Below are 12,938 nucleotides of genomic sequence, written 5' to 3'. Positions count from 1 at the left end.
ACCTAATCTAGTGCTTAGGCAGGCTGCTTGAATAGTAGCACACTAGTATGCCAAGTGCTTCTGGTCCCAAAGTTCATCTGAGCGAAGCTAGCCTGAGCTAGCTGAATGGACACGCTATAGTTTACAATTCTATTATTGAGAAAGTTATCTACAATACTTCATAAAGCTATTACAGAAGTTTGTTTCCAGAACAGAAGTTTCAATGGTTTGCAGAAGAAAAAATATCTACCTAAAAGGTGGCTGGATTCAATGATCTTTGTAGGTCCCTTCCAACTTATTTATCTTATTAATAGAACTTGAATTTTCCTAACTGGTGGCATTTTGTTGTCACCATCATTTCAGCTTTAATTAATTTTCCTTACTATATTTTGAAATACACTGTTAGGAAAGTTCAGTTTAATTATTTGCTTATTTATCACTGAAACTATCATTTGCAAAAATAATGTACAAATACACCTGAAATACTGTGCATTATAACTCACAAACTGTTTTTGCTTATTCCGTCAGTATTTTAAGTAATAAATAAATTTATTTTTTGAAGGTGTTTTCCTTCTTCACTTACAATTGCACAGTCCTAAGTCTACCATTTTTCCTGTTTATACCCTTTAACTAGAACTAAGCAGCAAACAGTGCATCTTCAAAACAATTGCATAATGTAATTCAGATACCCAAACAATTAACAGAATACAGTCAGCAACTCAGTTTTACTTTACTTACATAAATACTAGGTGTAGGTGGATTCAGCTTGTCCTTTGGCAAGGGAGGGTATGGGGGAGGCGGCGGTCGTGGAGGTGGGCATTTATCCAATAGAATACTACTGTTAGATAAGCCATTTTTACCCAGATTCCTAAAAGGAAAGAAGAGCTGCCTCTATCAGTACTTGACAAATACAACAAAAAATATTAGCGTTATATTTCTGCGTAATAATGACAGTAACTAGAGACTGTATTTCAAGATGCAAATAAAGCTCATATGTATTTTAATACAGTATTCTCACTGTATAAATTTATATTATTCAAAATCATTCCCATTTTCCCCTTCAATCTGCAATGTCATCATCACTAGTTAAAAATAAAGCCAATTTAAATAAAAGCCAGTATGACTCATTTGACCAAATCTAACACAGAAAGCAGTTTTCAAATAAAAACAGAAGAACCTTACTAGGCTGGCACTGGTTGGCGGATGAAGAATTCATAGCAATTGAGATAGTGCAATCAGGTAATACTATGTACAGCACTGTAGCAGAGTAGGGGCAAAATGATAATGCCTCAGCAAGAAGAACAATGCTGGAGTCACAAAAATAGAAACATACAACACTAAATTAAACAGCCTCCTATCTACTGCTCCTGGACTTAACACATTTTGAAGACAGAAGGAACCAGCATTACTTCATCTTATTGCTTGGAAAACACCAGAAAAAATGACTCTTGTTAAGCTGCTGATTCAAAACCTGTACTTGTATCTGAATCAGAACCTTGCTTAGCATAATTGCCAACCTTTCTCTGGAGGTTTTGAGACATGGATAGCCCACTGTATGCATGTTAGCTCCTTCTATAATGAATGACTTTCAGTGCTGAAAATGATTGCAGAGACTGAGAATGCACAACTTCTAGACACCATCACCAAGCACTCATTAACAGAGATACCCCTTAATTTTGTTTGTTTGTTAAAAATAACTGAACTGCTTCAAATTTCTTCCAACTAATATTCAAATCCTTCTTCCACCCTCACTTGATTCATTACCTACTGTTCTTACCACCTCTCAGTGCTTCAGGGTACAGGACGTGCTAAGGCATCATTCATTTATCCTCGTAAAACTCACTAGCTACAAAAATTTGTTCTGACAAATGAACAGACAACACAGTTGACACAGTATTAGATGAAACTTCTAGCAATAAAGCTTGTAACAAACACAGAAAACGTGATACTAGCACTGAGAAGCATCCTATAGCTTAATGCTGGCACGTGAGAGCAGCATTTCTAATCAAGCTACTACAAGCCATAAGCAAGAACAACTTTGTGCTTAAGATCACAACAGACTGACTGTTATGATACTTTAAAGAACAAACATCACATGTACTTCAGGCTGCAGCAAAGATGAGTGTCCCCAGAAACCGTTGCTCATCATGACAAGGAGCAACTCAAACTTACACCAGATTTCTATCTCCTATCCTTCTATCCTCTGGTGGGAGATCAGAGCAATACAGACAAAGACATACTTAACAAGTGTCTTCCAAGCTTGCCAGTCAAAATACCAAACACAGCTTATTCTCTGTGCTAGGTGAGCCTGATAATAGATTACAATGTCAAAGAAACTGAAAGATGCTTTCAGCAGAAGCTTTGATAAGGCAGCATCCAGCTTGACAGAACGTCACTGACCCATGTTTAATGTCTGAGGCAGTTCTTGCAAAGACACTACTGCTGCCCTCACAAAAAGAATAAATAAATAAAAAAATTACATAGAAAACAAAACAAAAAACAAAACACACACACAAAAATACAAAACAAAACAAGCAAACAAAAGAACCCAACACACAGAAATGTGGCAATATAAAATCACCAGTACTCAAATAATCTTATCAATGATGGCTGTGTGAATCTGAGATTCAGGAATATATGTGCAAGATGAAACTAAAATCTCAAGAGAGGTCATTAGCAGGAACTCTAATCTTTGCATTATCAAACTGAAAAATAAAATCAAGAAAAGCAAATCTTCAGCATTAATATCCAACAGAACTATGGAAAAAAAAAACACAACAGTTGGAACTGAGAAACAGTTCTCAGGAGCTTTCTGACACAAGAAAGATGAGGAAGACTGAACCTGAAGAACAAGGACAATGCCCAGAACTAGTGTGATTCAAGTTACTTAAGGTAAGCAACACAGAGAAATCAGCTAAGTCAGGGTACATAGTGTCTTCAGGGAAGAGGGGTAGTAGAGACAGAAGAGACTGCTGTATGCCTAGAAGAATTACACATTTGCAAAGTGAAAGAGACGCAGAAGAAAGCAGACGCTATAGAGAAAAATATCAGATGAACAGAGCAATCTCAAAGCCAACTTGAAGCTGATACCACAGCAAATGACCCTGCAGTTTCCTATTAAGTTACTAAAATCCTGTGCGGAAATTTCAAGAGGAAAAGGGCCAAAGAAAAAAGCTGAGACTGGAAAACACTTGTAATTCAAGAGGCATGAGAAACAGATGGGCAGAATCTTAAAAGTCATCTTTATCAGACCCATTTCACTCATCTATTTTTTTCTGACCATCAGTCAGAATAACTTACTATTAAAAGCACAGAAGAGAGCTACTGAAGTGTTAACACTGTAATTGACAGTGCCCAAATTAGAGTGATGCAAATCATAAAACAAACAACAACGTAAAACTCCAGAGAAATACTAAATAGAATATGACTTGGTACTAGCACCTGAAATGAAATAGTCTAGCTATTCACTGAATATCTCCAGCAATGGAAATACAGAACCGCAGCCAGTGCAGGGAAAGTGAAAGATTGTTTTTGACCACAGCAATTGGAGGGAAAGTCACACATCTTTGTTGCAACCACATAATTTTTTACAGGATTTTGGGACTGAAAGAGGCAGCAAATGCAATGCTTAAGAAAAAACAAGCCTGACTTAGGCCCTGAGAAGATAATGCATGTCCAAATAGTCACCTATAATGCCACGATGGAAGAATGACTATAAGGACAGGTTTCATCCATCATTCCTTTAAACTGAATTTTCACAGGCTGTACAGGCTATAAAACATCCTTCATTCTCACAGAGCCAAGAGTAGTTGTCAGCCTCACAAAGGTAAGGACAGAGGTGTGAATGATGTGAGGCACCTTCTGGAGCCAAAGCTGCAGCTCTCAGCCCATTGCCATTTGCTTGACAGGTAAAAACAACAACTCTCCTAACTGTTTAAACCTGTGGATCAAAGTCAAATTGTCAGGCTTATGAGTGACACTGACTGCAGTAGATGAAATAGGTGCTTAAATTTTATGTGATTAACTGAACTTTTGAATAACCTATCACCAGATTCACTAAAACACCCCTTTTTCATTTTATTGCTTTCCAGGATGTGTCCTCACCTTCTGTTATTGTTTTATGATTTTTGTTATATTATTGATATTCCACATCATAACATCACGTATGATTTTTGTTATATTACTGATATTCCACATCATAACATGGTAACAACCTTCTAAAAATGGTTCACAGGCCTTTCCTCCTAAGGCACAACTTCAAATGTGGCTGTAATAAAACACATTGTTACCCAGAAACACAGGTGTGAGCCAGTTCACTCTGCAACAGTGGCCTGTACTCTTTATCACAGAGCACTGGGCAGTCTCAGGCTTTCAGCAAATATTAACACAAGTAACTTCATATTATCTAGGGATTTCTGACAAATGAAGATTGATGGCACAGCCTAGTATGCCTCCATCTGTGTACCACACCTATTTCCCATGGTTTACTGTTTTTACTACATGGGTAAGGAAGTTGGGTGCTCCTTCAGCAACTGCCATGACACCACACCGCATGAGATGGACTCCAGCTGCTTCAGACTCAGAACTCCCCACTTGGAGCCCAACTCCAGGAGGAAAAACAAGGCTGAAAGCAGATCCCAGAGCAGTATTCCCTGAAACTCCACTCACCCCAGCAACGATGACATTGCACATATCAGTTGGTTGTTACACACTTCAATAGATACGGTATTGACTTTGCATCACCCTAGCTTACTAATGAAGATGTTATGCAAGCTGGAAGCAAAATGTGTTAAAAAGCTATACTAATTTTAACTGCTTTACTTTAAAGATACAAAGCTACATCAAGAATATTAAAGCTAACATAATACTTGTTTTCCATGAGCCAGGACTCATTATCATTAATTACTACCCTTCATATTTATTAAATTAGGCACCTTGATGATTTTGTTATTTCACTCAGGCCTAATGCCAGACTGCCACCATTACATTTACGGGGGTCATCCTATCCTGAAATCAGTTCTACGGCATCTTTCAAATCCTATGCAACTCTGTCTAAGAACTACCAAAAACCAGTATGCATGATCAACAACAGCTCTGGTCTGACCTGTCACAACTCAAGGACATCTGCTATCTGGGCTTTCGACTTAAAACCAGCACATAAGTGTTTAATGTCCTCCTCCCTCATCACAGTGAAAAACAGAGAAAGGTTTATTTCACATCCCACAATGTGAACAACTTATCTGCCTTTTTCCCAAGATCTGAACAAAAATATTCAGTGAACTATTCTGCCTCTGTATTAACTATTTAATATCTCTATTCATAAATACTAGGCGTTACTGATTTTTTATGCTTCTTCTATTTTATTGCTGTTTTCCTCTTCTGAGCTTTTGCTAGGAGTTTTCTAGAATCTTAGCTTCCATATCTTTAAAATATTTGCTCCTTTTTAAAAAGATTGTGACTTTTTGAGGACAGTAAAAATGCTCCTGGACAATTTCCAGCTATCTATATAATTGCATTTAAGGTACATGTTAGAATCATTTGCACATAAGCAGTTATTTTTGTTGTGAAGTCAGTTTAAGTGAATTATTATTTGAGGATTAGCTGCAAGAGAATTAACAGGGTTTTACCACTCAGGAGATTATAGTTACTCTGAAGAACAAAATTAATACCCTCTCTTTCCCACATAAAAATGGCATTTAACATGAAAATAACGAACAGTAGATTTATGTGATATTGTATCTTAAATTCATCAGAATTACTCAACATACAATGAATGAAAAAAACACATTTAAAAAAATGTGCTTGCAGAAGGAAGTTGAAGCACTGAGATGCACAGTACTTAATTGACCCAACCCTGAAGCAAAATAGAAACACCTAGTCTTCTTCAACAATTACTGGATACAACTTATTTTTTTTTTTCACAGGGCAAAAACACAGGAAAGCAGCTATTAACACTCTGCACTGGGAATGAGATGGCTATTCCCTAACAGCTGGCTGTCTGAGGCTCATCCCAGCACGCTTCTTCTGCAGCCAGAAGAACGATGCACTCTCAAAGGGCAATTCAAAGAAATTAAGCCAAGCTTACATTATGGTTAAATGCAAGTAACCCCAGATAATTATCTACAACCTGTTTATAATGCAGTTCTTCACTTCAGCCTTTCACAACCAGGTACTAGCTGGCAATACTCCCAGGAATCTTTCTTTTTCAAACCTACTGAAAATCCTACAAAATAACTGTGGATTTTCTCATTATGCAAATTTATTTCTAATCATTTTTGAATTCTGTTCTGTTTTTGACCTCAGTACTATAGGTTGGCAGAGAGTTTCATAGGTTAATTACATGTTATGTAAGAAATAATGTTCCTTTTCTCTCTTGTTTTAAAATGACTTACATCTTTCCTTTTCATTTGATAATCTCCTTGTTCTTAAGCTATTATAATAAGACAAACAGAAGCACATTAATGACTTATTTAAGAAAAGCATTATAATTAGTGGTACCAAACTTTTTCTTTCTTTTAGCCTTCCCCTTCTCTAAATGCAACTGTTAAAACTCATTATTATTTTTTTAATCCCAGGTATTTCTGTACTTGCTTTTCTGTGACAATAGAATATACTACTCGAAGCAGGGCTTAGACTGTGAAACTACAACATCTAAAATTTTACTTCCAAAACTTCTGCTCCAGTGAAGTTTACTCGCCAGAAATAAGGTGCCTTTACAGCAACTGAACAATCTGCCTGCAAGCCAAAATAAGTCTTTTGTGTACAGTCAAAAAAAGCCTCCCAACAAAACAAGAGCTGCTTGTAAGAGCAAAACAGAAACTTACTCTGGGTGTCTCTGCAAAATACTTCACTCAAATAGGCTCCCTGCCTTGCGACTGCATTTCCCAACCCCACGGATTCACTCACTGACTTCCCAAACCACAGCTGACTGCTAAGAAGCCCATTCCGAAACAACACCCTGAGTTTGTTTCTGCCACATTGACATTGACATCAATACTGAACCTAGACTTGTACACCTCAGCCTTGGAACTGCCTTTTTCCACTCCTCATAACACTACATTTCCTACATTTTACATGCTGGCCAGTTATCAGCCCGTTTTCCAAACCATTTCACCCTCAGCTTGTCAGCCTATACTTTTATCCTTTTAAAACATCCTTTCTGAGGCACAGCTCTTCTTCTGCTGGTCTCCTTCAGTCCCTTATCTCAATGGATTGCTCTTTGCCCTTCCACTCTACACACCAAGCAAAATGCCCCTTTTAATAGGCACTACCTTGAAGTCCAAACGCCTCATTTGCCTTCCCTGATAAGACAAACTGGCAAAGCTTTCAAGTTCAGATACATCTGTGACTTATACCCTTAGGCATTCCGTTACACTGCCATAAAAGTGACCACACTAACTTAGAGCTGACGTGAGGCTGCTCAATTATTCTATCTGGCTCCTTGTGAACTTTCAAGACTTGTCCAGTGACAGCTCTAAGCAATTATCAAACAGAAGTTTTGTCCAGAGCTTGTGTGCCCTTTTCAGTCTGTGAACATATATTCATAAATAAATAATAGCAAGTGAGCTATTCTTTTATGACAAGCAAAATAAAGCAGTGATGACTATTTTATACTGCTTAAAGGAAGGACTTAACCTCTCAGCAGCTTCAGAGAGGACAAATGATGGAGCATCTTAAAGGTGAAGGGCACTGCAATCTTTGTATTATCCCTTTAAGATGCTAACTAGATGCACCAGTTGAAACAGAGCAAGATATCAGCTGGTTTCACTTCAGCAGAAATAAACAGCTCAAGTTTTAAGTCTCAGGTCTTGCGACAAGATTTCATTAACTCTCTACTCAAAAGGATGGCTCATGGGGAAAAGATGCTTAAATTTCTGAGAGTACAGAAAGAGTTTGTGATAACGTTATTTTAAAGGAGCCCTGATATGGAGCTAGACAAAGCAGAGCACTCTTCTTTTTTTGTTCACCAGTTCCCAACAATAGGCTTATCTAGTAACAAACAGAACAGTGTATTTACTTCCAGTGTATTTTCTTCTCTTAGCCACAACAGATTTTCACTTACGCGTGATCTTTTTAGTGACCCCTTCTCAATGGGGGATTTTCTTCAAGAATCTAAAGAATAATCGATTTTATAGGACACATTTTTATCTGTAATTTTGCTCAGAGGCTTAAAGAAATTTAGTTTACTATGCAGACAGCTTGCTATTCAAAACATAATAATTCAGCTGCTTTATAATCATCTTAAAATTGACTGTTGCCATCACTTTTATTAGTATGTAAGATTAAGCAAATTACCCATGCAACATCCAGAATCACCTCCTCAGTTTTTCCCATACATACAGTCCAACAACAGTTGAACAAGATGAGTGCATTTGTTATCCCACTATTCTCCAGAACAGCATCTTAATGAGATTTGCATAGTTTAGTCATCAGCTCAGAGACTGCATTTCTCAGCTCCTTGTAGCTTTCTACTGAAACTCATCTAGTCCCTCGAGGGGAAGCTCCTTTGAGAAGTATCCATAGCTACTGCAGCACCTTCTGTTTGACCCCTCCTCAGTGTCCTAGACAACCTCAGCTCGCCACTTGAATAGAATGAATCTCCGTTAGATACTTCCTCAACACTCACACTGAGGAAGATGGATATAAAGACACGTGTAAGTCCCTGGATGGTCTTGCCCTACTTAAGCACTTCAGTCTTCGATGAAACAAAACGTTTACCAAGTCTGCTCCTACAACCCAGACAACCTATTCAGATACAACTGAAAAGAATGAAATGGAGCTGCCTATTTGGCACGTGCTTTGCATTTTATGATGCTAAGTATCTCCTTTCATTGAATGGCTTTGCTTGCACAATTATTTTAAGACAGCATTTGCTTACACAAAATAAAATTACAAGCTCACAACATTTATTTTTGCCAGTATGCTTCCAATTTATTTCTTGTAATGCACCATTTCTGAATCCCTTTTCTAATAATTGCTTCTACCTTTAAAAAACAAGCACTTCCATATACCTCTGATGTTTCTATGTTCTCAAAGAACAACCCAAATCCTAGCAAGATTAAAAAACAAGTCAGTTTTTAGAAGTTACTACTACAGTTGTGCTTTCTATTAAATCTCTCGTGAGATAAGGAACTTCATTATATTGCAGTTCACTATGGCACAGTAGGTCAAATATAGTTACATTATGAATCAACTGCTGTGCATTACTTAATGCCAAACTGCTAGTAATTTCAGGTCATTTCTGCTCCAGACACACATAAACCTATAGGATTTGAGAGCTGTAAAAAATGGCTTCTCATAGTTAAGACTTTTTAAAAACAATATTATGTAACAAGCAGGCCTCTGATGAATTTCAACACAACTTACATAGGATATCAAACATTCTGGCTTGTAAGTAAGCATGTAGTAAACAGAGCCAAATACAGAAAAATAAATAAGAAAATAAAACTTAACACAAAACTCTTAGCTATACAGAATAGCAACAAACAACCACCTGTTCCACCTGTCAAAATGTCTTTCTTCCCCCTGGATAATATCAGCAGGAAAACAGAACAAGAGATGGCATCAAGAACGTACTTCCAGACAGAAAAAAGAATATGCCAAAAGATAACAGAAAGTAATTATCAACCTTACAGAGGAAGTCAGAGTACTGATGGAACAATCTGTATAGATAGAACTGCTACTGAAGAATAACTCCCCACACTCCCCACTCCCTCTCTCTGCATGAAGTTACTTCTAGAATAGTTTTTTTTTTTTTCATTTGCTTTTAAAGAAAGAAAGGAAAAAAAACTATTTTCAGCTCTTCTGTTGAGGATAGCTTTCAAACACCTTCTACAGTAATCTTAAAAATCACATTTTTTTGTCTCAAATTCACTTTTGCACCTTGAGATACCACTTACAGAGGTTAACAACCAAATGTAATCACCACTACATGAAATACTTTCAACATCTCATTTTTTCATTACCTTATACTGTGTTAACATAAAGGCTAACGTGCTCTAATTAAGTTTGTAGTATCCAATGTTAATATAAGTAACTTTTATCCCACTATGTCTAAAGGTTCCTTTACTTAATGAATAAGCAGGGCATTCAGCAGACAATTGTTACATATCCTCCCCTTTGGACACTCTTCCCTTCATCAGTACCTATGACACAGATCTTCTCACCGGAGCTCTGCTCCTGAACCAACACTGTGCATACACACCTCCCAACACTGACACATTTTAAAAGAAAGCAGGAGCTGATCACCTATTCAGTAGGTGGCTGGGACAGCCTCACCCTCAGATTTATGTTTGCAAACTGTTTAACAAATAGATAAGGGTGGCAAGAAAACAAAACTATTATTATATAATATATAGTAGTTACATTTTATAGAGTTATCACTTCCACCAGTATGAAAAAACATGTAGGCAGGGCCCTTTCTCTAACAGGCACCTAGCACCAGCCCGGATCAGGAACAGCAGTAACGAGCACAGATGCAAAAATGTCTGCCTGACTTCATTTTACACTTTAAGTTTAACCTAAAAAATGATGCAATTGTTACTCTGTTGACAGTCCCACAACATTTCAGAATCTTCTATTATTTTAATAAGCCATATGCAGATACTCTCCAGCAATCACTGCTTGACTAGGACAGATCCTGTCAAACTGAGAAATTCAGCAGTCTGAGCCCATACTGAAGCATTTACTGACCCCTCAAGTTAGTAAAAGCTGTCCTCAAGTCTTGTTGCTCATCTTTCTTAGCATTTTTAGATGTGCATCAAGTCTTCTGCCTTTCCTGAAGGAAGGAGCAGACAGGCTGAAGAGGGAGCTCTGAATCTCTGCTCAGTAAGTACAGTAACAACAGCAAAAGGCATATTTTACACGCCTTCAAACTACAGGGGGTCAGGTACTAACCTAACATGTCTTGATAAATTATAATTACACAAGCCTTGGAAAAAATAGAGAATATATGAACCTCAGGGAAACAGTGCTGCAAAAGACACACCAGAGGTTTTAAGACCCCTTCTGTTATAATGAAGCCTTTAGTAATTCAGCATCTACTACTTCTATCAACAAATACACAAAAAAAGGACACACATTAAAAGCTGCTTTAGGATTTTTGTAGTAAAAAAGTCCAATTTTTTGCCAGTGAACACAAACCACAGATCTCACCTACAAATCATTCAATAAGCACTGTACTAAATCAGAGCATGGCACTAAACAGCAGAAATGCACTTCTCATTACTCTTTCCAAGAAGGCTGAATGCAAACTTCTGCTAAACACATTCTGAAGACAGAAGCTTCAGAAAGAACTAAAGTGTACCAGCATTTCTTTTATGTGTATTTGCATTACACTTATGCTAACACCAGACACTGAAGCTATTTTTAGACATCTACTAGCAGGAACATATACATGGTCCCAATGTAAAAAAATCTCATAAATTCTTCATTTTTATGAATGCAACTGAAGTAGAAACTTCACTTGAAAACGGAACATTACAATATAAAACTCACCATGTAGAAGATGACAAAAAATGTCCCCCATAGACTTTTACTCTTCCTTTTTTAGGAGATGTAAAGGTTTAAGCTAGTAGATATTAAATCCTCTCTTACAACTTCAATTAACAGCAAATATTTCAAGTGCCTCAGACTTTGAAGTGATTCAACAAATTCAATCTCCTAACATTATAAACATTTTACTTCTGTAACAGATGCCTATAGACTGCTATACCATGATTACTATTCATTAAGTCCCAGTATGTTAGAAACCAGTAACTCCCATAATCATGGTAACATACAGCTTTTTCCTTTTAACTGATTTATGTAGATGCAGTAAAAAAAAGGTAGTAAATATACTTTTATCACTTCCTCAATAACCAGAAGGGTAATGCTCAAAAGCATCACAGTTTTAGCTACATAATTCCGAACTAGGTATTTTTGAGTAAAATATATTGAGATAGTAAAAATTCCAACAATAATTCTTACCCCACAAGAATATAAATAATACAACTAAAAGAACTGTAAGTGCAGGAAGCATGGCAAACAGCAGTTAGAGTACAGACCACGACACTCAAACATCACGTGCTTATGATGATTAAAGGGACTTCTATGAACTTTACAGGCACTCAGGCAGCTTCTTCCACAGATGACATCAAATATGAGACACCACTACAGAAATTACATTCCCTAAACGGTCATTTTCATTTCTCTGTATTTTGGATTTCAAGTAAAATTCTTTTGGAAAAGAAAACAATAAATAAAAAGGAAAACCTCTCCTAAAACTACCTAAGGACTTTGCTACAGAGAGAATATCTGCAGTAAGCACAATGTCACAATGTCTGAAACTGCAAAACTATTACCTGCCAGAAGTCCTGCTAGCCTTTGTAAGCATGAGCTCACCCTTCTTTAGAAGGAAAACAAATTATTCTTAATTAAGCTCTGTCTGAACTGTGCACAGTAAAGTCTGCTCTAGTTTAAAACTGAATAAACTATCTTATGTTTAGCATATATTAAGACTGCTAACACAGTGCATTAATACACGATAGCTACATATAGTAAACCCAGAATTTACAGTAAATTTATTTTCCTACATAGATAGTTTTTCAGTGCATAACATCACAGTGTCTACTTCTGAGCAGAGCTGATTGAATGTATTAACCTTATCCTTTGCTGGAAGTTCCAACCTGTAACTGCAACACTGTCTCACCAGTAAACCACAGAAATAGCCTAAACTATGCATCCCTTACGGATGATTTTTTTATTTTTCCTTGGTTGGAAGGAGTAATTCACCTCAATCCAGAGGTAAGAAATAAATAGCAGTAGAAGTACGTACAAATCTGAAGGCCTGGAATCTTATGCTTCTGCCACACTGCTCTTTAGTAAGCCAGACCTAGGAAACCACTAGAAGTGCTAAAGAAGTACCTGTTAAGTTGACTACTAGGAGATAAAAACAAGCCTAATCCTTCAACTGCTAACAT

The 12,938-nt window shown here is 37.0% G+C and overlaps 1 protein-coding gene across 16 annotated transcripts in view; it reads right to left on the bottom strand.

Annotated features, from left to right (window-relative positions):
* The window catches only part of KDM6A (lysine demethylase 6A), a 145,549-nt gene that overhangs the window by 21,547 nt on the left and 111,064 nt on the right, over positions 1 to 12,938 (bottom strand). For all 16 annotated transcript variants that reach the window (XR_010622507.1, XM_065741600.1, XM_065741602.1 and 13 more), the window contains one exon: positions 718 to 847. Coding sequence is in view for 15 of the 16 variants with exons in the window: in XM_065741600.1 (XP_065597672.1) it covers positions 718 to 847 (130 nt within the window). In the remaining variant the exon portion in view is untranslated. The remainder of the gene's footprint in view (positions 1 to 717; positions 848 to 12,938) is intronic.

The sequence above is a fragment of the Cyrtonyx montezumae genome, unplaced genomic scaffold (genome assembly GCF_038088225.1).
Source record: "Cyrtonyx montezumae isolate F1298 unplaced genomic scaffold, pur_monq_1.0 scaffold_3, whole genome shotgun sequence".
Lineage (NCBI taxonomy): Eukaryota > Metazoa > Chordata > Aves > Galliformes > Odontophoridae > Cyrtonyx > Cyrtonyx montezumae.
The sequence above is the reverse complement of the archived record's forward strand: the minus strand, read 5'-3'. Positions and strand labels throughout refer to the sequence as shown.